This window comes from Felis catus, chromosome D4 (assembly GCF_018350175.1).
Source record: "Felis catus isolate Fca126 chromosome D4, F.catus_Fca126_mat1.0, whole genome shotgun sequence".
Lineage (NCBI taxonomy): Eukaryota > Metazoa > Chordata > Mammalia > Carnivora > Felidae > Felis > Felis catus.
Window position 1 is genome coordinate 18549489 of NC_058380.1, and position 25955 is coordinate 18575443.

Below are 25955 nucleotides of genomic sequence, written 5' to 3' on the forward strand. Positions count from 1 at the left end.
TGGGTTTGGTGTTACTGCATGATCAGAAGACCATGAAATCGAACTTTGAGTTGAGTGAATGTAACAAAATTTGACTCGATTCCCTTCTGACACCTACTAAAGACTGATATTCCACCACCTCTCCACCTGTGTACGTCCACGTCCACATGCACACGTTGGCCAAAAGTCTCCAGAGCCTTCTTTCCACAGCATGAAGCCACCTTCCAGGCGTAGGGACTCTGGACTCTCTCGTGACACATTGCATTGCAGTCTTTGCACATAGAGGCACTTCCTCCTCTCACATCCCAGTGTCCAGGCAGCAAGGAAGTGTTGTCCCTATTCTGCCAACTTCCTAAGGCCACTTCAAGGCCAACCTTATGGAAGACCTCCAATGAGAAGAAAAACCAAGGTCCTTTACCATACCTCTAATTCTTGATAGCTCTGCCAACTAAGACCAACATAACTCATAAAAGGGGTCTGCATCCCTTCTAATTCCCTAAATCTCCATAGCATCATTATTGTCAACCTCAACAACAAAATCATACCTCTGTGCCAATGTATCACAGTATCGCAGTTTGATCTGATTTTACTATTTACAGAAAAGCAAGATGATGAGCAATTTGTGGACCAAACTGCCTTTCGTTCCGGCTAAATAACACACATGTTTTTTAAACAATAAACCAAGCTTCTTAGTTTGCAAGAAATTGAAACAAAATACTCTCTCGTGTTTGATCATTTGCACTGCTAAACAACTTCCCTCGTGGCTGGGATCCCAATTACCTTTATTTTCCTTCTGCTCTGTCACAGAGATAAATGATCATAGTTACTTGGTTTAGTTGGGGGCACAGTTTGCCATAGAGCATTTTTACAGATGTCCATTGCCAGAAAAATATTTAAAACAGGTTTACTGGGGCCATTAGTTGTAAAATATTTACAGAGGTCACAAAACTTGGACATTTTCCTCTCTACATTGTGGAAGAGACAGAGGAAGAGAAGGAAAGTGTCCTCAAAAGACTAGCTTCAGGGGCGTCTGGGTGGATAACAAGTGGTAAGCATCTGACTCTTGATTTCGGCTCAGGTCATGATCTCACGGTTTGTGAGTTCAAGCCCCGCATTGGCCTCCACACTGTTAGTGCAGAGTCTGCTTGGGATTCTCTCTCTCTTTCAAAATAAATAAATAAACTTAAAAAATTAAAAAAAAAAAAAAACAATGGCATCAACATTTTCTTGGTCTTCTCCTTCCTTTTTAAAAAATTCTTTCAGTCTGTTAATCACTGTTTTTCACTTTCTTGTGTTAAATAATTCCGAGAAAAATCTATGTCTACTATGTTCAAGATGGATTATTGAAAGGAAAAAAAAAAAAAAGCTTTATACAACACCCAAAGCTGTCCTACGTAGACAATGATGAATTTTTGTGGTAATTTTGGGCCACCAAAGTCAACTAACAATTTCCAGGTTAGAAAGCACTTTTTGGAAGTGGCAGGCTCCATGAGTGGAAACGAAAGATTAAAAAAGGTAGGGGCGCCTGGGTGGCTCAGTCAGTTGAGCGTCCGGCTTCGGCTCAGTCTCACAGTTCGTGGGTTTGAGCCCTGCGTCGGGCTCTGTGCTGACGGCTCAGAGCCTGGAGCCTGCTTCAGATTCTGTGTCTCCCACTCTCTCTGCCCCTCCCCCACTCATGCTCAGTCTCTCTCTCTCTCTCCTTCAAAAATAAATAAAAACATTAAAAAACATTTTTTTTAAAAAAAGAAAGATTAAAAAAGGTCATTGACAATGGTGTGCTGGGAACACAGTGTTTAAAGGAGGCGAAGTTAAGACGGAAAATATTACAATGCCAATGAGGTGGTAAAGTGACTGTAAACGTCCTGACACAAAATCACCAAATTCAAACGTGTTTATTTTGTCATCCAAGCAGTGTTCTGCAAACCAAGCTTCTATCAGTACCAGGAGATATTTCGATGTGAGGAGTGGATTCTGGCCTGAGTCACACTGCTGTGGGACCAGAACCGCCTCTGGAAGCTCTGGACGGCCAGAGGAGCCATTCCGGCTCCCCGACAGAGGTGAGGCAGTTCCGGTGAAGAGCGAAACAGCAAAGACCCTTCATGCCTATTTTTAAACGCACATTGTTAATATTCAGTGTAATGCTACTCTTTAACAAACTCTTTACTCCCTGCTTCCCTGATGAAGCTTCCCGCGGTCTTTAAAGGGGTTGTTAAGCCAAGAATGGATCACACTCATTCTGCATGAGCAAGTCGAGAAACACTCCATTAAGCCCTCCAGTATTTAATAGAAAGAGCCATCTCTCACCTCTGAGGAGATGAGCCAGCTGCTCGGTGATGAGCTCAGGAGCCTCCCGGAGAATCTCTTTCACCACAAGGGAAGAGGAAGACTCTCGGAACTCGAGGCCGCCATCGCTCTGCTCCACCGGATTAATGACCTTGACAACCGCTGATTCTAAAGTTTGGTCCTCGCTGTAAAGCAAATGGCGGAGAGGAAAGGAAAGGGATATGGCACATCGTCTTACTTTCTGGAAGTATTTAATCTCTGCTCTCACACAAAAGACTTCCTCTCTACGGCCAAAAAGATGAGGAAGCTCGCGTGACCCTTAGCCTATGCGTCTTCACTTTCCATATTACCTAATTACCGCCCCCCCACCCCGAAAGGCTTAGTCGCAGCCCCTCACGCCGTAGCACTTCTGTCTCTTGTTTTGCTGTTGAAAAATAATAATAAATAAGAATAGTAGTAGTAATAGTAATAATAATGGCTGCCATTTACTGAGCTTCCGCTGCAGGCCAGACACTATTATCAGGCCAGAAGGAATGTCACCAAGTCTTCTACTACACGATGACCCTATGAAATGGGTTCTAGTGAAACCCTCATTTTTAACACGAGGAAACAGGGGCACATGGGTGAGTCAGTCGGTTGAGCATCCAACTCCTGATTTCGGCTCAGGTAACGATGCCAAGGTCGTGGGATCAAGCCCCACGTCAGGCTCCATGCTGAGCATCTATCCTGCCTAAGATTCTCTCTCTCTCTCTCTCTCTCTCTCTCTCTCCCTCTGCCTCTCTCCCTGGCATGTGCGCTCTCTCTCCCTCTAAAATGAATAAATAAATACAAATTTTAAAAAGTTAAAAATGGGGAAACAGAGGCACAGAGTGGTTAAGAAATTTGTCCAAGGTCACAAAGCTTATAAGCAGACTAGCTTGTGTTTGAACCCTGATGTGGTTTCAGAGCTTGCATATCTGGTCACAGTGCTGGAGACAAATGACCACGGGCTTATTTACTTCCACCATCATCCTTTTTTTTTTTTTAATTTTTTAAAATTATTTTTTAGTGTTTATTTATTTTGGAGAGAGACAGAGTGCCAGTGGGGGAGGGGCAGAGAGAGAGGGAGACACAGAACCCAAAGCAGGCACCAGGCTCTGAGTTGTCAGCACAGTGCCTGACACAGGGCTCGAACTCAAGAACCATGAGATCATGACCTGAGCTGAAATCGGACGCTTAACTGACTGAGCCACCCAGGCGCCTCCCCCCACCACTGTCATTCTTCACATGTGAGATGAGTTGGCTTCATCAAAGGCAGAAAGAAAGAGGTGAATAAGACTGACGTTGGTCTTTCCGTCATGAGTGGGAATGAAGGAAATAAAGATCTCAATTTTGGAAAGCATTCTGTTTCATAAATAGTCCTGAAGCTCAAGTTCACAGTGTCAGTCCCCAAACCAGCAGTTTAGCAGCTTTTCAGTTTTAACTGAGAACAAAACTCTTCCAAAGATTCTGACTTCCCAAGATTTCTTTAGCTTCTTGCACTGCCTTTATCCCTATTTATTCACATGAATTGGTTTGTAAAAGTGAGCACATAAATTGAGTCAAGGAGGTGATCATCCCGAACACTGATGATTGAAGTCAGTCAGATAACCTCCCAGTAACTCTCAGTCAACCACTGATTAATAAATAGGCAAAAGGATTTGTGTTTCAAACGGCATGGGGATAAAAACAGCCCCATGAGAGCAGACTGTTTTCAAAACTCTTTAGAGCTGAATGAACTGCATGACAGGCAGGTCAATGTACTCGTACCTAAATATGCTTCCTAAAAAGAGTTAAATAGGGGCGCCTGGGTGGCTCAGTTGGTTAAGCGTCTGACTTCAGCCCGGGTCACGATCTCGCGGTCCGTGAGTTCGAGCCCCGCGTCGGGCTCTGGGCTGATGACTCAGAGCCTGGAGCCTGCTTCCGATTCTGTGTCTCCCTCTCTCTCTGCCCCTCCCCCGTTCATGCTCTGTCTCTCTCTGTCTCAAAAATAAATAAACGTTAAAAAAAATTTTTTTTAAAAAAGAGTTAAATAAAAAATTAGATATTAGTACAAGTTCTTATTTCATGCACACTAACATCAATATCCACTGGTTATGGTCCTAAACCATCAGCAAATTGGCAAAGTGTGCAAAAAAAACTACTGTCTCAAACCACTGAGGTATTTACTAGTGACACTTCATTCAATAGCACTACAGAGCTTATCAAAAGGGCATCTTTGGGGGCGCCTGGGAGGCTCAGTCGGTTAAGCGTCCGACTTCGGCTCAGGTCATGATCTCGCGGTCCCTGAGTTCGAGCCCCGCGTCGGGCTCTGTGCTGACAGCCTGGAGCCTGCTTCGGATTCTGTGTCTCCCTCTCTCTCTGCCCCTCCCCCACTCACTCTCTGTCTCTGTCTCTCTCCCCCCCCCTCTCAAAAATTGAATAAAACATTTAAAAAAATTTTATGGGTGTGTGGGTGGCTCGGTCGGTTAAGCCTCCGACTTTGGTCCAGGTCATGATCCCATGATTTGTGGGTTTGAGCCCCGTATCAGGCTCTGTGCTGACAGCTCGGAGCCTAGAGCCTGCTTCACATTCTGTGTCTCCCTCTCTCTCTGCCCCTCCCCTGCTCGTGCTCTGTCTCTCTCAAAAATAAATACAGATTAAAAAAATTTTTTTAAGATTTAAATAAAAGGGCATTTTTGTGCTGGGTCGGAAAGTCCTTGAAGGTAGACAACTTGTCTCATTCCTCTTTACGTACCCTGAGATTCTTGCACTAGTTAGCAACTCCTAAGTACGTACTGAAGGAGGCAGAAGACCCACATTGACTCCAAACTATTCTCCTAACTTCATGTGGTACCCCGGACGAGTCATTTGCAACAGTGGGTCTCAGATTTCTTGTCCATAAAGTAACAAGTTTGAACTGCACAGACTTTCAAAAATCCATCCCGCTCTTACGGTATAAAATGGCATGAATGAAAGAGGCAATGATCAAATGACTTTCATAGCTGTTCTCTACTAGTTTTCACTTCACCACTGAGAGGTCTTTCTTGAGAACCTTTCGGTTTTAGTTAGCATGTAATTTCAGTTTTCATTACACATTTACAGCATCAGTACATAGGACTGTTGTGTTGCTACAATAAACTGTTTCAGATTGTTCAAAATTATAATTTTGGTCAATTCTCCAAGAACTTTCCACTCAGAGATGTCATATTTGAAATGCAAAGGCCAACACAGAGAGCTGGCATGGCCCAAAGTTTTTCTTCCGATGTCCTCTGCCTTTAATGCATCTCCCTAAGCCACCGAAGTCCTGAATGAGGTGGTACTTTTCCCATAAGGGCCTTGGTTAAAGGCCTTACCTCCAGAGCCTTACCTCGCCAGCACATTGCTGCCAACGAGCGTTATAGATAACTTCCCTTCGTCATTTAGCTGATGCAGATTAATTTCATCTCGGAATATGTGGAACGATTCAGAGATGTTCAGCTCTTCTAAAATAAACCTCGTCTCGGTGAAGTAATTGAATTCAGTTCTTGGTATGTTCAGCACTGGCAAACAGAGAACTCCAGGTGGACTGACCTACCGAGAAGAAAGTTGGCTGAATCACTGACAACAGCGAGAGGAGAAAAAGCACAACTCCGTTTTTTACACGCCCGAGGGTAATCGTAAAGGGAACAAAAGTCTTTTGGCCTCACTAACCCGGATGACATTCAAAATCGATTCTTCCCGAACCCAATTAGTAGAGCAGTATCTACAGGCAAATGGCCCCTAATATTTTTTAAACACTCGTTACTCTCCATGAAACCTCTCGTGCCTTATTTTAAATATCTTATGTCTCATTTCAACATCTCCACGATTAAAAATATATATATGTGCGCGCGCGTGCGCGCGCGCGCGCACATACACACACACACACACACACACACGTTCTCCTTTTCAGGGGAAACAAATTCATAGGTCTTTATGGAATTAGCAGAAAATCAGAATGATTACCGCAGGGCGGATGAGGACTGTGTGATACAGAAAGGCATGTACGTCCCATGTACATGGGATGCCTGCCATTGAGCTCCAGCCAATGGTTTACATGCAAAAATTTCAGGTTTTTTCAGGATAAGAATCTTTCAATTACTCAAGAAAAGCTGAAAATCTAGATCTGAGGCTGTTATCTACGATGTTTGTTACAATTAATTTTTCTAAATTAAAAACACTATGGAGGTTAACAAAAACTCATTTATGAGCCAGATTTGGCCTACACACTACCAGATTGAGATCTCTGTTCATTTCTTATATTAGAAAAAAAAATCACATATTAACAAACTTGTTATTAAAACATTGTTGGGTGGGGGTGCCTGGTTGGCTCAGTCAGTTAACCACCCAACTCTTGATTTCGGCTCAGGTCATGATCTCGCGGTTCGTGGGTTCGAGCCCCACGTCAGGCTCCATGCTGACAGCACGGAGTCTGCTTGGGATTCTCTGTCTCCCTCTCTCTCTGTCCCTCCCCTACCTGTGCTCATGTGTGTGTGCTCTCTCTCTCCAAATAAATAAATAAAGTTAAAAAAAAATGTTTTAAAAAATTGTGGTAAGAAGGGGAAACAGGAGACGGTAGGAGTTGGAGAATTTTAGATTCACATACTTTTCTATAGAAATTTTTTAAAAATAAAGGTTCTTTGGGGCGCCTGGGTGGCGCAGTCGGTTAAGCGTCCGACTTCAGCCAGGTCACGATCTCGCGGTCCGGGAGTTCGAGCCCCGCGTCAGGCTCTGGGCTGATGATGGCTCAGAGCCTGGAGCCTGTTTCCGATTCTGTGTCTCCCTCTCTCTCTGCCCCTCCCCCGTTCATGCTCTGTCTCTCTCTGTCCCAAAAATAAATAAACGTTGAAAAAAAAATAAAAAAATAAAGGTTCTTTGAAAAATTACTATGAGTGCACAGCAATAAACCCCAAATATCCCTGAGAGAAGGTGGGGTTTGGTAACACTGAATTTTTGCATAAAGTAAATGGCCTTTGTTCTCACATCATCACCAGCTCTGTCAAAGCATCGGGCTTATTACACAATTTTAATATCTTTGTCATCTATCTCCTTTCCTGGCAGTAACAAGGCAGCGATTTTTGTCTTTTTTGTTCAGTCATGTTTCCTAGTGCATAAAACAATCTGGCACATAGTAGGCATTTAATACTTGTTTGTTGAGTGAAATAAATGAACCACCCATTGCTATAGTATATAAAGCACAAAGCCATTCCAACAAAGTGCTTTTTCTTTTAACTGTCAGGCTAATCCTGAATCACAGTTGGGCAATAATCATTAGAAATTTATGTATCGCCAAATCAAAACCACACTGAGATACCACCTCACGCCAGTCAGAGTGGCTAAAATGAACAAATCAGGAGACTATAGATGCTGGAGAGGATGTGGAGAAATGCGAACCCCCTTGCACTGTTGGTGGGAATGCAAACTGGTGCAGCCGCTCTGGGAAACAGTGTGGAGGTACCTCAAAAAATTAAAAATAGATCTACCCTATGACCCAACAATAGCACTGCTAGGAATTTACCCAAGGGATACAGGAGTGCTGATGCATAGGGGCACTTGTACCCCAATGTTTATAGCAGCACTCTCGACAACAGCCAAATTATGGAGCGAGCCTAAATGTCCATCAACTGACGAATGGATAAAGAAATTGTGGTTTATATACACAATGGAATACTACGTGGCAAGGAGAAAGAATGAAATAATGGCCTTTTGTAGCAACGTGGATGGAACTGGAGAGTGTTATGCTAAGTGAAAGAAGTCATACAGAGAACGACAGATACCATATGTTTTCACTCTTATGTGGATCCTGAGAAAGTTAACAGAAGACCATGGGGGAGGGGAAGGAAAAAAAAAAGCTAGAGTGGGAGAGAGCCAAACCATAAGAGACTCTTAAAAACTGAGAATAAACTGAGGGTTGATGGGGGGTGGGAGGGAGAGGAGGGTGGGTGATGGGCATTGAGGAGGGCACCTGTTGAGATGAGCACTGGGTGTGGTATGGAGACCAATTTGACAAAAAATTTCATATTAAAAAAAAAAGAAATTTATGTACAGAAATGTACTTGTCCTAATTAGTTGACTGAGTTATCTCTAACTCCTGATACTGAAACTTGAGTCAAGCACATGTGACCCGAGCCTATCCTGGCAGGATCTTTTTGGAGGTTAGGACCAGAAGAAGGTTTCTAGCCCCCCAACCTCTGCTGGGTGCCTTGGAGAATGCCATTTTTCTTTCTGAAGCTCAGTTTAACCCATCTGTGGAATGGGGCTTACCTACCAGAAGGAAAACTATTTAAATAGAGTCATACATGGGAAGCTAGCTGCAAAGCTCTGCATTTATTCCACGTTTATACTCTCAGAGGAAGTAGCCACGTTCTCAGAAGAAAATTCAAATGGAGATGCAGACCTTTGGTAGGGGGCAGGGCCAGTAAACTAAGAGGAAGGCACAGAAATATAACAAATTCCAGTATGTGACCCTCCAGTTACTCCATATTTGTCCCCATGCTGAGCCTTAGAAGGAGAAAAGAGGCCATACATCTCTTTACCCATTTTATCTATCACAACTACTTTCTCACTCCTTTGGTTGCGTGTTATATTCATTCAAGACATTGGAGTTGGTGGGGGTGGTGGTGTTATGTAATTTCCTTAAGAGTCCACACCACTATCTTTCTAAAGACCAGTCTTGTTCAGTCAACTCTATGTTCTCGAGACAAGCGATATTTGTTTTCTAGGAGTCAAAAAGTCCAGTTAATAGGATTAAGTATTTAATATGCATTTGTTCACATAGGCATGTTTATCTCCTTATACCAATTAATCGCCCTTGTAAAGTTCAACAAAGTTTAATATTTTTTAATGTTTTTTTTTTTTTTTTGAGAGAGAGAAGTGGGGAGACAGAGTGCAAGCAGGGGAGGGGCAGAGAGAGAGCGAGACACAGAATCCGAAGCAGGCTCCAGGCTCTGAGGTGTCAGCACAGAGCCCGACACGGGGCCCAAACTCACGAACTGTGAGATCATGACCTGAGCTGAAGTCGGACGCTTAACCGACTGAGCCACCCAGGCGCCCCACGTTCAACAAATTTTAAGATAAATTTGATACAAAGTCCGTATGCAGAGACCAGAATATTTTACCTGGCTCTCGTCAGCTGCTGCCCTAAGCCATTCTTGCCACTCACAGCTCACTCTAGAAGACTAGGTTTCATGTGAATTTAAATCACCCGAGATCAGCTATGCATACTCTCAGAGCCAAGAATCCAAACAAAATTGGAATAAAACAAATCAGACTCTGGAAAATTAAAAATTCTGTGAAATTGGAAACTGCACCAAGATACTCATAATGTACTTTTTTAGGCTTTGAGGTGACGCATTATCACGGGCTGATGAATTTTATGAAATGGCAATTTTAAAACAATTTGTTAAAAGGTCTTTTCCACCTCTGTAGGGAGGTTGTAGACTTTGCACAGAACACAAAGATTCTCACTCAACGGAGATCATCACTAACTGAGAATGACCTTGCTGTACAAAGGTCAGGGCTAACGGGCAAGAACAGAATATAGATGCGACATGTAACACCTCTGTTCCTGAAAATTCCAGCCAATAGGTTCCGAATTGCATGTAATGTTCACGCAGGTTATTCTGTACTTACTTCTCTATTCCCAAGGGCAAGACTAACCAACAAGCTATGATAAAGGAAAACAAGAAATTCTGACCCTTACTTTTGTTAGTTCTCTGAATTCCCATGAAAGTAAACAACTATTATATATTTTTAAAAATCTGGAACCTGTGACCTTATTGAAAATGTCTTATGAGGGCGTCGATAAGAAACAACTAGACCCTACCCAACGCACTGTACGTGACCAGTAAGTATTTGTTGTTTAATGAATCCTAATACATTATTCTCGGCAACAATAAACCAGAACGTGAAAATGGAAGTGAATAGGTTCCTCGTTTTTCCCGAAAATGTTTGTCCTTGGAAGTTATATCATAATTCACATATAAAAAGCACAGTCTTCTTTCCCCTCACCTTGTCTAGAAAGTAAGCGTACGTGAAGGCGGAAATGAGAGAATCCAACTCACACGATTTATGTCCAATAACCACATGGACCTTCTCCAAGCGTTTGCTTCGATTCTGAAACACATAGCAAACAAAACATCACAGTTTGACGTGCAACAGATCGATACAAAAAGGACAGTTTTCCATCTTTTTTTCAAAGGTAGGCCTTGGCTATATTCACGCACAATTGCAACAATTCCTGAGTTTACGATGAAGTTTTACAGGAGGACATAAGATTGCACAACACGTTTAAAATTCGGAAATGCTCACGTTGTAGCGCACGGTTCAGGAACAGAAAATTGTGAGCTCACCACCTCAGGAGCCTCCCCAGGTGACCTCTGCCTCTGGCCTCCACGCGTGAAGGGCAGGGAGAGACCAAAGGAAGAGGCGGACCGCTTCAAGTGTGGCAGGCGGTAGTTTAATAAACAAGGAGACTTATTTCCAAGGCTTGTCTTGGGCACCTGCAAGATGGGTAGATCTTCACATCCACCTGCCAGAACTTTAAAAATTTTATAGAGGCCGTAACTGGGCTCAGTCATGTGTGGTCTCAACACCACATTACTCTCTCAAGGCTGCATCCTTGGAGCAGCTCCCATGGTGGGAACGGTGGGCAGAACATACATTCCAAGGACAGGGGAGAGGGTGAGGAGCCTCCAACAGCCCGGGTGTAGCTCAGGGGTCAGCCAACAGTCACGTCCTCTAGATGACCTCTTCCAATGGAAGTGTGGTTTCATTAACATTATCACAGTCTGGGGCACATGGGTGGCTCAGTCGGTTAAGCATCCAACTTCAGCTCAGGTCATGATCTTACGGTTCGTGGGTTCGAGCTCCGCATCAGGCTCTGTGATGACAGCTCAGAGCCTGGAGCCTGCTTCGGATTCTGTGTCTCCCTCTCTCTCTGCCCCTCCCCCCATTCATGCTCGCTCTCTCTCTCTCTCTCTCTTTCTCTCTCTCAAAAATAAACATTAAAAAAATGTAAAAAAAAACATTATCACAGTCTAACTTGATATGAATTGTATCTCTGAGTCATAGTTTTTTAGTAAAAGATTTTAGTCCAAAGGGAAGTTCCATAGTATAGCGGCCCCCCGTTCATCCGCAAAGGATACATTCCAAGAGCCCCAGTGGGTGCCCAGAACTGCTGATAATACTGAACCCTATATATACTCTGTTTTTTCTTGTATGTACATAGCTATGAATAAAGTTTATAAATTAGGCCTAGTAAGAGATTAACAACAACAATAATAAAATAGAACAATTACAGCACTACACTGTAATAAAAGTTGTGTGAATGTGGCCTCTCTCAGAATATCTTCATGTACTGTACTCACCCTTCTTGTGATGGTGTGAGATGATAAAATGCCTACGTGGTGAGAGGAAGGAGGTGAATGACGTAGGCATGTGACATAGGCCACTCTTGACCTTCTGACCACGTGTCAGAGGATCATCTGCTTTTGGCCTGCAGTTGACCGCAGGTAATAGAAATCATGGGACATGAAACCAAGGATAAGGGAGGAGTAGTGGTTCTATGTCATTTCCTTGTATAAGATGTTCTTAATTTGAGAGACAGTGACTTTTTTCATATGTTCTTGGCACGCGATACACAATTTGGTAGTAATTTATTTTCTCAGGCCGCATTTTGGGTGTCAAGAAATGTTCTCTCTACAGTACATTCCATAACTTAGCAAATGAAAGTATAACACTTTTCCTCCCCCCAGGAAAGGAATATGGTTAGTAATATTGCTTTAACAATACAAATCAGTTGCTATTAAAAAATGCATACAGTCACGTCTCTGGAAGAGAAGGCATATTGTTTTCTTTCCTGGTTTAACGTAATAGTTACTTAAAACTCCTTTATAGACGGCTGACCTCCTTGTGAAATACTGGGTTGGAAATGCCAAAGAAATGACTGCTTCTAGAAAATTCTACAACAAAACTGTTCAATAATGATAACTGTAATCAAAATGAACGTCTTTATAGTATGCCAGAGGTGACATATATGTATGCTTTCCCCACTTTTCACCCTTTGTTTTAGCTTCTCTCCTGAGGACTGACTAGAAAGCCAACTCAAGCGCAATACTGCTCAAAATGGCTAGATAAAAAATTACACTGCTCACGAATATTCCCAGAAAGAGACTTATTCTTTTTTCTACAAAACAAAGAGAAGGCATTATTTGGTAACCTACTAGGTACTTTACAAATGAATCTATGCAATTGTAATTGGTGGCACGGGCCTACTGATGTCAGAGTCAGAAACAAGTTTTTAAACAACCAGCTTGTGGCCCAAGAAACATAATAAACTAAAAATCTCGAAGGAAGTTTTAAAGAGTCTGTCAATACAGAGAATAATAGCAGTATCGATATTGCAGATGAATCATCTAATATGTAATATTGCTGAATTAAAATAAACCTGTATTTTTCAAAGATACTGAGATGATGATATTTAATAAAACAACATGACTTGAAAATACAATATATACTCTCTGATTATAATTACAAGACCCCGCCCCACCATCACCACCAACTTTAACCCCCCTTCCGTCGTCTCTCAGCTTCCTTCCCCTAACTTCATAAATTACAAGCTGGCTCACTTGTACCCTTGGGGGATTCTAGTCTAGGCCCAGTTCTCATCTAAAAGCCAGACTGCTTCTCCTGTGCAAGACTGTCAGATGTTCTAGAGGTACCTACAGAAATTTAGGTAAATGGAATTATACTCCATTACAACACAAACAAATGCATTAGGAAATCATATTACCGTAGACAGCCGTTCTTCCGAGAAACTCGAAGGTCTAAGTAGACATTACCTCATTTCTCCTCTCAGATCTTGTAAGGCAGACAGTAAGAAGATTAACAATACTTTTTATAGGTCAGTGGAGTCTGTGATGGGGCCAGGATCATTCCCAAACCCCATGGCCCAGTACAGGGAGCCCTCTGCTCTGCCCTGCACCAACCACCCCACAATGCCATAATGACTTCACCTACAAAATGAGTGAACATGCATTCTAAATATGCATTCTAAATATAGCAAGGTTTCAGACATTTATAGCACCACAGCAAATGACCCCAAAGCTGACCTACCTGCCTTCTTGTCTAGGTTCGGTAATTCCTAGGTACAGCTCTTTGTTCAACACTCAACTTGCATGCAAGACGTGGAGGAACCAAGAAGATTTGTGTGTCAGTTTATTTCTAAGACCAAGCCAATTACTACTTAAAAAGAAAAAACTAGGGGCGCCTGGGTGGCGCAGTCAGTTAAGCGTCTGACTTCAGCCAGGTCACCATCTCCCGGTCCGTGAGTTTGAGCCCCACGTCAGGCTCTGGGCTGATGGCTCAGAGCCTGGAGCCTGTTTCCGATTCTGTCTCTCCCTCTCTCTCTGCCCCTCCCCCGTTCATGCTCTGTCTCTCTCTGTCCCCCAAAAAATAAATAAACGTTGAAAAAAAAAATTAAAAAAAAAAAAAAGAAAAAACTAAAAGAAACTAAATAAGATTGTGAACCCAAAGCACGTTGGACCAATTCTCACCGCTCAGGAATCTTTGAAGATTATTATTTATTCGTTCTTGTCCGTTTAAAGGGGAAAAAAAGTACACGCCATCTTACAGGTCAGACTATAAAAGGTCCCGGGACAGAATCTTGAGGGTTCTTTTCGATGCCTCATGCTCTCCTGTTTCTCGTCTGACCTGCCTTCTTCTCTCACACTAACCTCCTTCATACTCATGGCCTCTTTGAGTGCCGTTTGCTTATGTCTGCTATCTGCGGTCAATGCCCCAGGTCCCAGCTTCCAACACTATCCTCCCCCCCAGCCCCACCCACTTCCATCAAAATGTGCCAACCTGGTGCCCATGCTATCAGGGACCAATCTGCTTCTCCACAAGCAACTCCATTCTTCCACTTAAAAAAAATGTTTTTAACTTTTATTTATTTTTGAGAAGAGAGAGACAGAGCATGAGCAGGGGAGGAGAGAGAAAGAGGGAGACATGGAATCCGAAACAGGCTCCAGGCTCCGAGCTGGCAGCACAGAGCCCGACGCGGGGCTCGAACTCACAGACCGCGAGATCGTGACCTGAGCCGAAGTCGGACGCTTAACCGACTGGGCCACCCAGGCGCCCCTCCATTCTTTCATTTTAAAGAGACTTTCTAGGGATTATGCCATAGTCCAAAAAGATGACCAGAAATTTCAAGTTGGCTGAAAATGTTGGAGCAGACAAAAGCAACGTCACAATCAGAGGTAACTTTGGTGCCTGCCAACGAGCCTTAGGAGTGAGAGGCTCAACCTCAAAAAATCTCAGATGTTCCTAAGTGCATGAATCCTATCAAAAACCACTACGATGTAATTGAAGTGTAGCAAAAATTAGAGATTAGAGCAACCATGTTCAGAAAGACTTCTGGCTGCTTAGAGGAATAAAACATAAGATTAGTTATGTGAACTCAATCAGAAGGTGAGCTCAAGAAACATGTAGGATTTGGCTGCTCAAATTGGGGGTCAAGAACCAGGGAAAACAGGCTCCACTTTCAAGCTTCCCAGCACAAATGACCTTGGCAGTGTGAACAGAGCAAGCATAGGGGTCAAGTCCCGGCAGAAAAGACTGGGGATTGATTTCAGGTGTCCGAGGACGGTAACAGGGGTCCTTATGAGGCCTATTCTGGTCTCTTCTGTGACAAAGGCCCCATCTACAGGGGCAGCAGGTTCAGGGAACTGACTTGATCACAGTGATACTCTCGGTACACGTACCTCTCAGAGCAGGTCTGTGGACCTTTTCCTATTTCACATCTCCACATATTCATAGACTCACAGATGTCCAATCTTAATATCTACGTCCCTTGATGCAGTTCGAATTAGCAGCTGAATTATTTACAAGCAGGTAAATTATGCCCAAATACAAGTGATAATTTTATCAATTAAATTAATTATTGTCATTCCAAGTAATAAAAATCTATTTGTGCGATACAGCAGTAAACCAAACGGACGACAATCCCAGCTCTCATGACACCTGCGTTAGTTGCAAGGAGATACGATGAACCAGATAATTAGAGAGTAATTTGAGGAATAGGGTACACTGAGAGGAGGCTCATTTGAAAAGGTGACATTTGAGAAAGACCTGAAGCCAAGAAGTGGGACCTAAGGATATCTTAGGCCAGGAGAATAGCAAGGGCAAAGGCCCTGAGGTGAGACGATATCCAACATGTTCAACAAATATTTACTGCCTAGTGCATACATTTTCTAAATGTGACTTTGTAAACTCCTAGCCAGGAGTGAATAGATCTGGCAAGTAAATACCCACTCCCTAGTATTGACACAAGTTCACCAAGCATTAAAGAATCTCAGGAGACAAAAGATTCATCGCTAATGCCTAGACCCAATATGGCGTAAGCCCAACACAGAATGGAATCCTGATTATGCGTAGAAATAGATACTATACTGCTTTGTCATCTACACTTCCAAAGAGATGGGCAAGATCTTTCCTTCATCAACATATAAAAGAAAATATATTGAACGTGCCAGTATTTGAGATCACAATTTTGATATGCTTTCAAAGTGTAATCCTATACAACACTAAAATGACCCTTCTTAATGAAGTTTACTTATCTCTTTTTCAAAGCCAGCAAAATGCCTAAGCATTAAGACTCAACTGACCATTAAAGGGAATTGCACTTGTCAGGCAAAAAGGCACTTTTCCAACACACCCACAGAAAACAGAATCAATCAGAAAGAAGGCTTCTAGGGCCCTGATGGAAACCTAGTCCCTCCATTAGCTTGGGTTTTTTTTATAGACATATTATTTATTGCCTAATTGGCTAACATACAGGGTATACAGTGTGCTCTTGGATTTGGGGATAGATTCCCGTGGTTCATCACTTACATACAACACCCAGTGCTCATCCCAATAAGTGCCCTCCTCAATGCCCGTCACCCATTTTCCCCTCTCCCCCCACCATCTCCCTGCCATCAACCCTCAGTTTGTTCTCTGTATTTAAGAGTCTCTTAAATACAGAGGCACCCCGGTGCCCCTCCAACCCACTTTTCTTAAAAAGCCTATGAAAATGTTTTCAAAAATAATTAACTGAAATGCATTGTGTTTTCCCTCTCTCCACCCCCCTCCCATCAACCCTCAGTTTGTTCTCTGTATTTAAAAGTCTCTCATCCTCCATTAGTTTTCTAAGAGCCATATCCGCTGAGAAACGAAGCTGCTCCCACTGATGACCGGACACATCTAAAGTCCCATTATTAACATTTAGTCAACAAGCCTTGCAACACAGTTATGATTTCTCAGACCCATCCTCCTCGACCCACTTTTCTTAAAAATCCTATGCAAATGTTTTCAAAAATAATTAACTGTAATGCATTGTGTTTTGAAAACATTGTAGACAAAACCCACAGAAGTTAGGAGAGCGTCTTTCCTATCACACGGAAGCAACAAACATTTCTAAGGCCCTCATCCTTAACCAACAAATGAAAAAGCAAGACGACAAGAAGTTCTCGATTTATCGAGTGTTATCTCCAAAGAAACCCAGGCAAAGAAAACAGTTGGCAGTTGAGCTGGTGTTTCCTTAATTACTAATAATTCCAAGTCAATGAGGGGTCACCCTTCCTGGAGGCTGCCTGTGGGTGGTCCAGAAAAGGGCCCTGGTTCCTCCCTAGGAGACTCCACATGCCTGTGGCTGCCATGATTCTAAGTGAGAGGACTCAGAGGGTGAGGGGAAGAAAGACTAACAATGCTGCTCGTCACCCCAAAGGTCCCCAACTCCACATAAGTCACAATCATCAGGAGGGGATACAAAAGGGACCACGGCCAAGTGAGCAACAAAGACACAGGGGATCCCCAGAGTAACCTGGTCCTCCAAAGGCCCCAGATCAGCTCTGCCAGAGATAGACAAGTCACGTCCCTTGTTCATTGGGTAAACAAATGAGATGCTTTTGCTACTGGCCCTGGGTTTAAGATAACGTCTATGACTCCTCACCTTCTGAATGTCTCATAGTCTTATCATTACCCGGATAAAGTTTGCAAGTCAAAGGGAGAGGATGCTGGAGGGAATAAAGGACGTGGCATCCACTAGCAGTCCAAAAACAAAAACAAAAATGCTTATCACTCTGTGCATGTCCCTAGATCACCGGGATTTTTCCGGCTGATTGAAACCTTTGTATTTTATTTTCTATCTTTGCTTATGTTTCTGGTTAAGAAAAAAAAAAATACATGAAATTATAAAAAGGCAGACACAATGAAAATTAATAAACCAAAGATAACTACTGTTAAAAGTTCAATAGTTATTGATTATTCACATTTTTAACTTGTATATATATTAACACATGTACTTTACAAAAGTAAAGTACATTCTATTCCCACTCTATATTAGATGCTTCCTTTTGAATCCACTTAGTATGCTATGGACCTTGCTCAAAGATCAAAACTGTAGATCTTTATTCTTTTTAGCTCAAGGATTGCAACTGTATGAACACATATGTGTGTATAAAATTTCTGGAATCAGCATAAGTGCCTTTTAAAAAAGAATCTCCATGATATCGGCAAATAGGATACTCTATCCCACTGGCCATCTACTCTAGTTTCATTCTAATGGCCATAATTAATTTCTTCCAAGAGTTGTACCTCAGGTCATGTCTCAAAGCAAAAACATTTACCAGAATCTGCAAATTCGAGACACAGACATTTTATATTCAATTTTCTCATAAGTGTCCTAATTTACTTGGTGACGTACTAGATGAATATAAACCAAGGAATTAGGAAGACACAAAAAGCTTTCAAGGAGAAGACTCAAATTATTTTGAGGTAGTTTGTCTCACTTACTGATAAAACTGAAACCTAATCAATTCAGATAAGTATATATTGCCTATAACCTCTCCCGTCACTGTTTTCCCAACAGACCCCAATCATTTTTTCCCCTCAGGATTCTCTTTGCTAAGCTGGAGAATACTCTCTTTTAATATCTCTCATTTGGGGAAAAATAGGGGTTGGGAGTCACGCTGAGCAGATTCAGCTATAAATAGCTCAGATCCTATGCACCTGCACCTCCTGCTATATGGTCAAATGCAGAGGCCATTGTAGATAGGCAGTGGGAGACCCAGAAGCTAAACCCAAGCATTGCCCGAGGCCCTTCTTTCTTGGGTGGGTCATGTGGGTCCCTGGTTCCCCTTGGGGTCAGACTCCTTTTACTGGGGCTTTGGACACGTTCTCAACTGAATCCATTCTTCCTCAACCTGTTTGTTGCCCACCATGAACATAGAATGTTCTCGAAAGGAGCGACCTCATATATATGGCTCATATACTTCTTCTGGGTCATAATAGTAATGGGAGACAGAATTGTTATTTACTTACAGCATTTCATTTTTTATATTTTCATTCAAGATTCTCTTTCTGACAATGTCCTCCAGGGACAGTTTTGGGGGCGGCCCCATTATTTTTCTTCCACAGCTTCAACCATAAAAGGTCAAGGATGATCCACCCCCCACCCCCCGCCCCAACACACAAGTTCTTACCTTTCCCGAAGAGCCCCTATAGCAATTGCTCCACACAATCTACAGATTATTATTTTCCGGCCATTTTACTTTGGGGAGAAATGTGTCCAAGCATTTACTACCAACTGGATGGGACAGCTCTTCCATTTCCCATTTCGGTGCCGCTTCCTTCTGGTTTAAATAGATGTCTTGTGCCAGAGGTTTGCCCTCCGTGCTTTTACACGTCTCTGAATCACTCAGCCTGCCCCTTTCCAGACTCAAGAGCTGTAGTCATTTTTGCCTCGCCTCATATGAGCAGCATCCAGGTCTATGACCCTTCCCTTTGCCTCCTCTGACCTTCCGCTGTCTGTGCCCCATTGGTGGGCTGAGACCTCACTGTAGACTGAATTGTGTATCCCCCAAATTCACATTTCCAAGCCTGAACCCTCAATGCGATGGTACTTGGGGATGGAGCTTTTGGGAAACAATTAGGTTTAAATGAAATCATGAGAGTGGGGCCCTCCAGATGAGAGCTCTCATTCTCTCCCATCTCTCCCTCTCACTTTCTGTCTCTCTCTGTGCCTCTCTGTCTCTCTGCCTCTGTCTCTCTCTCTCTCTCTGTCTCTCTCTCTCTCTCTCTCTCTCTCTCTCTCCATCTCTCTCTGCCCCCCCCATGCACACACACACACACACACACACACACACACACACACACACACACACACACTCTTTCTCCCTCTCTCTCTCTCTCTCAAAATAAATAAACTTAAAAAATATGTATTTTTTAAAGTGTAAAAGAAAAAGAAAAAGAAAAAGAACACCCCTGCTACACATGTATAGAAACTACACCCACGTCACCAAAGGTTAACTTATTCTGTCAAATTTACAGTTAATTCATACTCTCATAGTAATATTAATTACTGTATAAAATATTTTTTTAATGTTTATTTATTTTTGAGAGACAAAGACACAGAGGTGAGCAGGCGAGAGGCAGAGAAAGGGGGAGACCCAGAATCCGAAGCAGGCTCCAGGCTCGGAGCTGTCAGCACAGAGCCCAATGGGGGGCTCTAAGTCACAAACCATGAGATCATGACCTGAGCTGAAGTCAGACGCTTAATTGACTGAGCCGCCCAGGCTCCCCGAAAATATACTCTGTATAAAACATTTGGAAAATATAGAGACACAAAGAAATAAACCCTTAAGACCCAAAGTAATCACTATGAACACTTAGCGAACCCCTTCCAACCTTTCTCTCTATTTTTATGAGTGCTCTCTTCTGTAGTACTGTGATCATATTACACATAATATTTTGTACACTCCTTTTTTTAAATGTTAGTTTTGAGAAAGAGAGAGAGAGGGAGCAGGAGAGAGGCAAACAAAGCTGTCAGCACAAAGCTCAATACTCACGAAACATGAGACCATGACATGAACCGAAGTTGGACATGTAACCCACTTAGCCACCCGGTGCCCCTAACCTCTCTCTTTTTTTTTTTTAACAACATTTAGGTTATTCTTCTAAAATTCTGAAATATAAATGTTGTGATGGCCAGGGAGAATATGTGTTTGCTTTTGTAACACCAGTTGCCAACCTATTGCTTTTGCATACAGTGGTGCTCAATAACTACTTAAAAAAATGAATGAATGAATGAATGAATGAATGAATGATGGCGTTTAGTGGATAGACTATTCTTTAATAAGGATAATTATATTTAGTCAATCCCCTACTGTTGCAGAATTAAGTTATTTTAATTTTTTATAATATAAACAAGAATGCAGGGAATATTTGTAAGATATTTTTGTGCTCATCCTGTTATTTCTTCAGGATAAACACCTGAATTTTACACTTCTGGGTCAATGAATATAAGTGTGTGTGTGTGTGTGTGTGTGTGTTTTCACTATTGAAAGACAGAGAGAGAGCGCGTGCGTGCACGTACACACACTCACCAGCGGGGGAGGAGCAACGAGAGAGAGAGGGAGACAGAATCTGAAGCAGGCTCCAAGCTGCCAGCGCAGAGTCAAACGCCGGGATTGAACCCACAAACCGTGAGATCATGACCTGAGCCGAAGTTGGACGCTCAACGGATGAGCCACCCGGGCGCCCGCGAAGGTAAGTGTTTTAATGCTTACCAGAAGGGTTCTAGAAATTTATATAGACACACCTGATTTTTAAACCTGCAACTCTGTATTTAAGCATGTAAAGTATTTAAGCATTTTAATAATAATAATAACTCTGTATTTAAGCATAAGTTAATTTGCACTTATTAAGATTTTGAGTGTTTCACATCAGTTTTTTTATATGGACACTAAACATTATTGTCTTCATATGAACTTTCCCTCTGCATATCTTTGAGGAGGTTTATCCTACTCTCATTGACAAACAAACTATTAAAATATTATTAACATATTCAACTCTGGCAGCATCCATAAAATATTATTTTGTCCTGTGGTTTGGGGCATCTATAGAGCAATAAATTGCATTAAGGATGCAATAAGCATGCATTATTTAATGTGGCATCATCATTTCAAGCGCTAAAGAGCAATGATACAGTCGGTACCAAAAAAAGGAAAATGTGTTTTCTGAAAATGTTGTAATAACACAGGTCAGACTCTGTCTTGCTCTCTTAGCTCTTAGCTGGAGTGCATTTACTCTTCTGTTTTGTAATAAGCCTCAGGTAAAAATGCTAATGCAACTTAAATTTGAATCTAAAGTGTTGAATGTGTCAAGAGTTGGTGTATTTAAAAGCAGTGAAATTTTGGTAGGAAAAAGGCACCAAAGAAAACAATAAGACAAAGTAGATCCTGAAAGTTCTCATCCCAGGAAACACATTTACAAATATTGAAACTAACAATGTTATATGTCAATTATATCTCAATAATATATGTAACATATAACTCAGCTAGCTCAATTTTGTATTTAAAAAGGAATAATAAATGATACATAATAGATCAGGAGATATTTACATAATATTTTTAAATTCTTGGCATTAAAAGGGCAGTATTTCTAACCATACAAAGAGTTCCCACACATTGATTTAGAAAAAAGACAAACCAATGGAATAATCAGTAAAAGATATAAATGGACAATTTTTAAAAAATGTTTATTTATTTTTGAGAGAGAGAGAGAGAGAGAGAACGAGCACGAGCAGGGGAGGGGCAGAGAGAGAAGGAAAGAGAATCCCAAGCAGGCTCCACGCTGTCAGCGCAGAGCCTAATGCGAGGCTTGAACTCACAAACTGAGATCATGACCTGAGTGGAAATCAAAAGTCAGACACCTAATGGACTGAGTCACCAGGGCGCCACTAGAGGGCAATTAACTGAAGAAGAAGAACATACGAAAAGAAAGTCAATCTCATCAGTAGTCATGAAAATGGAAATCAGACCCACAAGAAAATGGCATTTTTTGATTATCAGATTGGCAAAAAACTAAGAGTGTTAACATCCATGGTCAGTTAGACTGTAGGCAGTAGTAAGGAATACTACAACCAATAAGGGAAAAATTTGACAGTATCTATTAAAAAGCAGAGTGTTCAAACTTTCTTTTCAAATGTTTATTTATTTATTTTGAGATATATATATATATATATATATATATATGCATGTATATATATATATGCATGTGTATATATATATATATATATATACACATGCATACATATATATAGGGAGAGAGAGAGAGAGAGAGAGAGAGACAGAATCCCAAGCAGGCTCTGTGCTGACCTGGGACTTAATTCCATGAACCGAGAGATCATGACCTGAGCCAAAATCAAGAGCCAGACACCCAAATGACTGAGCCACCCAGGTTCCCCCAGAATGTTCAAACTTTTTGACCCAACTATTTATTCCTTTTCTAGGAATCTATTCTATAAAAACAAAATCACCCATAAATATGGGTATTTTAAATCCCTTATTAGTATTTAAAATCCATTGCTAAATATGGCTATTTAATAAAACCCCTAAGAATGTTTGCTGAAACAATATTTGTAATGGAGAAAAAGGAAACAAAACGAGAAGCAACCTCAATGTATAACAATCAAGGAATCAAGGAATCGTTGGAGAGATTACGGAATATCCATAAAATTGAATCTAAGCAGCTGCTGCCAAACAAATGAGTTAGAGCAATACCTAATGACCTAGAAAGACGCATTCTAATATTCTTCCCGTGTCATCACATGGCTGCTTCTTCCTGCCTGGATCCCGCCTCTCAGAAGAAAAGCGGGCTGTGGTTTCCACTCGGGTGACATTGCCGTCCCGCTGACTGCGCTAGTAAAGATCGCTTACTAGGACATTGCTGTCATGTAAATTTCTGAGCCCCACCCCTGATATTTAGATTCATAGGTTTGCACAGAGTCCAAGAATGCTGTGACTCAGGTCTGAAAGAAGACTCGTGATTAGCTCCCACGGGCCATCGAGTCTCTGTCAACTACAGAATGTACCTGCATTTGGTTCCCGAAAGGGATTGCTCGAGTTGCTCCAAATCAAGTACAATTTCAGACAGAATCGCTGGTCTTACGTTATTAAGATTTACTTAAGTTTCAAGGTAGGAGAGGCATTAGGATTCACCCAGCTAAAACCCATCAACAGCTTCCAAAGTGAGGCAGTAGACCTCCGAGCAAGGCAAGAAACCACACAAATCCCTATTTATCTCATCCTTTTAAACTTTGATTTTTTTTTTAATATGTTTCACCCTGTGCCTTACATGGAAGTAGAGGAATTGAGTAGAAGCAGAAGTAAAGACATGTCTTGAGAGAATGTCCTCGAAAAGCTTGTATTAATGCCATCGTAGAACAACAACAAAATGTTACAGGCCATTTTTCACGGACGGGACAACTAAGAACTGAAAGATAAACAGCAGAAGTGAGTAATAATGGCATGTCCCAGCTGAAGGGTACCGTGCCACCTCTTTGGCCCGATGTTCCGCCTCCTCTGTGAAGCATGGAGAGACAAACATCAACCACACAAATGAAACTGAACAGTCACTCAATTCATTGGTTAGTGTGTGCACGTTTCACTTCCTGTTCACTCATGCATGTAGGGGTCAGCTATTCAATATCAGAGACCCAGTTTCGCCAGACTGATGGTTCCTGGAGAGCCCTGGACACATCTTGGACTTCACCTCCTCCAGAGCTCCTAACGCAGTGCTCTGAACACACCAGATGCCCCAAACACGCTTGTTAGTGAAAACGACCATATTGGAGGGAACAGTTGGACAGAGGATTGTTTTCCATTTTTACATCATTTGTTACGTTCTTATGAAATAATGGAACTAAGAGTAGCACTTTGTTAATAGCCCAAAAGTTACAATTTATATTACAGGCTGCAGGTAATTGCTCTCTCTCTAAATCTTAACAGACTCTCATTTGATGGCGGGATCTCTCTCCGGTTAACTCTCTCTCTCTCTCTCTCTCTCTCTCTCTCTCTCTCTCTCTCTCTCTCTCTCTCTCCAACCCCCGCCCCAACACACACACGCATGCACACACCAAAGCATTATACCTACTTCATGGCATGAAATGCCCTTTAAAATGATTTTATAGGGGCTCCTGCGTGGCTCCGTCGGTTAAGCGGCCGACTTCGGCTCAGGTCAGGATCTCGTGGTTCATGGGTTCAAGCCCCGCATCAGGCTCTGTGCTGACAGCTCAGAGCCTGGAGCCTGCTTCACATTCTGTGCCTCCCTCTCTCTCTGCCCCTCCCCTGCTCGCACTCTGCTTCTCTCTCTCTCTCTCTCTCTCAAAAACAAACGTTAAAAAAAATTTTTTTAAATAATGAAATGATTTTATAAAGTAAAGGATTTCATGAGTACTATGTCATCATATATTTTCCCTTTTCCTCCCAAGACTTAGAACGCTTGACTTGTGAATCCATCCCACGTTCTAATTTACCCATATTGTGAAGACAAACTGTTGTAATAATTTTGTTTTTAAAAGTCTCCAGCGTGTGAACAGCATATCATAGAACTCTAGATCAAAATATGATTGCTAGAAGTACACGTATATCCAGCAGTGCCGATCCCAGGCCCTATCTATGAAAGGTGGCGAAAGATCCCCAAGTTGTGATTTCAACCACGATTCTCTAGATCACTCAGACCTGCTTCCTTGTTTTCTACTTTCCCCACCTGTGGAAAGAAGAAATGTATCCTGGACACGAAGGTGGATGTAAATGCAGGAGGGTCTTCACAAACTGGCTCTTATCAAAATATCATGGGAAAGCTTAGGATGACTCTTAGTACATATATGACATTCCCTAAATGTTTCTGTATAACTTCTGTAGTACCTTAATCAAGAACAGAGGGGGAAAGATCCAAAATAGCCAAAGTGTCTAATGCCCTTTGAACATCTTCAATTTACTTGTCTTTTTCTATCCTTCCATTTCCAAGGCCTTCTACTACGAATATAGAACCTTCTGGAAAATAAGCTGTTCATCTTTGTGCAGACAAAAGCTGTTGGGCTGCTCAGTAAATGTCCCCACATACCCTCAGGTACGTTCCAGTGTATTATTGTTACCAGCAACCTCTTGAATGAGGTGCTTCCAGAATAAATGACATTACCATTGATACTTCTGTAGGATTTGGGGAAGGGGGAGTCCCCCTTCCCCCAGCAGCTGAACCCAGAGCATCAACATGAACTAAGGGAAATCTATGAGATGGGAGCGCACCCCTATGGGTCACTCACACAACCCCACGGGAGCAACTCACAGCAGCAGCCCTGGGACGAGGGACCTCTGCTCAGGAACCAGCAACACCCAACCTACTGAGCTTTGAAACACATCAGCAATCGGGAAAAGAAAAAAGAAAAAGAATAGAAAGCTGTGCTTATGGGGGCGCCTGGGTGGCTCAGTCGGTTGAGCGTCCAACTTCGGCTCAGGTCATGATCTTGCGCTCTGTGGGTTCGAGCCCCGTATCGGGCTCCGTGCTGACAGCTCAGAGCCTGGAGCCCGCTTTGGATTCTGTGTCTCCCTTTCTCTCTGCCCCTCCCCTCCTCATGCCTCTGTCTCTCTTACTCTCAAAGTAAATAAACATGAAAAAAAATTTTTTTAAAAAGAAAGCTGTGCTTATGTTACCACTTCTCAAATTTTCTCTGAAGATTAACATTCTAATAATTAAATTAGAGTCCTAATTTTTTGTTGCTGTATTCCACTTCTCTAAAGTTATTATAAGTTGTAGAAATTTACTTTTTTCCTTGATTAAAATATTTTCCTTTT

The 25955-nt window shown here is 42.1% G+C and overlaps 1 protein-coding gene across 9 annotated transcripts in view; it reads right to left on the reverse strand.

Moving 5' to 3' along the window:
* Nucleotides 1–25955, reverse strand: part of PRUNE2 (prune homolog 2 with BCH domain) — a 276216-nt gene that overhangs the window by 204516 nt on the left and 45745 nt on the right. For 8 of the 9 annotated variants that reach the window (XM_019815787.3, XM_045043727.1, XM_019815782.2 and 5 more), the window contains exons 2-4: nt 10291–10395; nt 5630–5832; nt 2284–2447 (exon numbers count right to left, since the gene is read on the reverse strand). In XM_019815787.3, the coding sequence (XP_019671346.2) occupies nt 2284–2447; nt 5630–5832; nt 10291–10395 (472 nt within the window). The remainder of the gene's footprint in view (nt 1–2283; nt 2448–5629; nt 5833–10290; nt 10396–25955) is intronic. The other variant, XM_019815785.2, reaches the window with a different exon arrangement.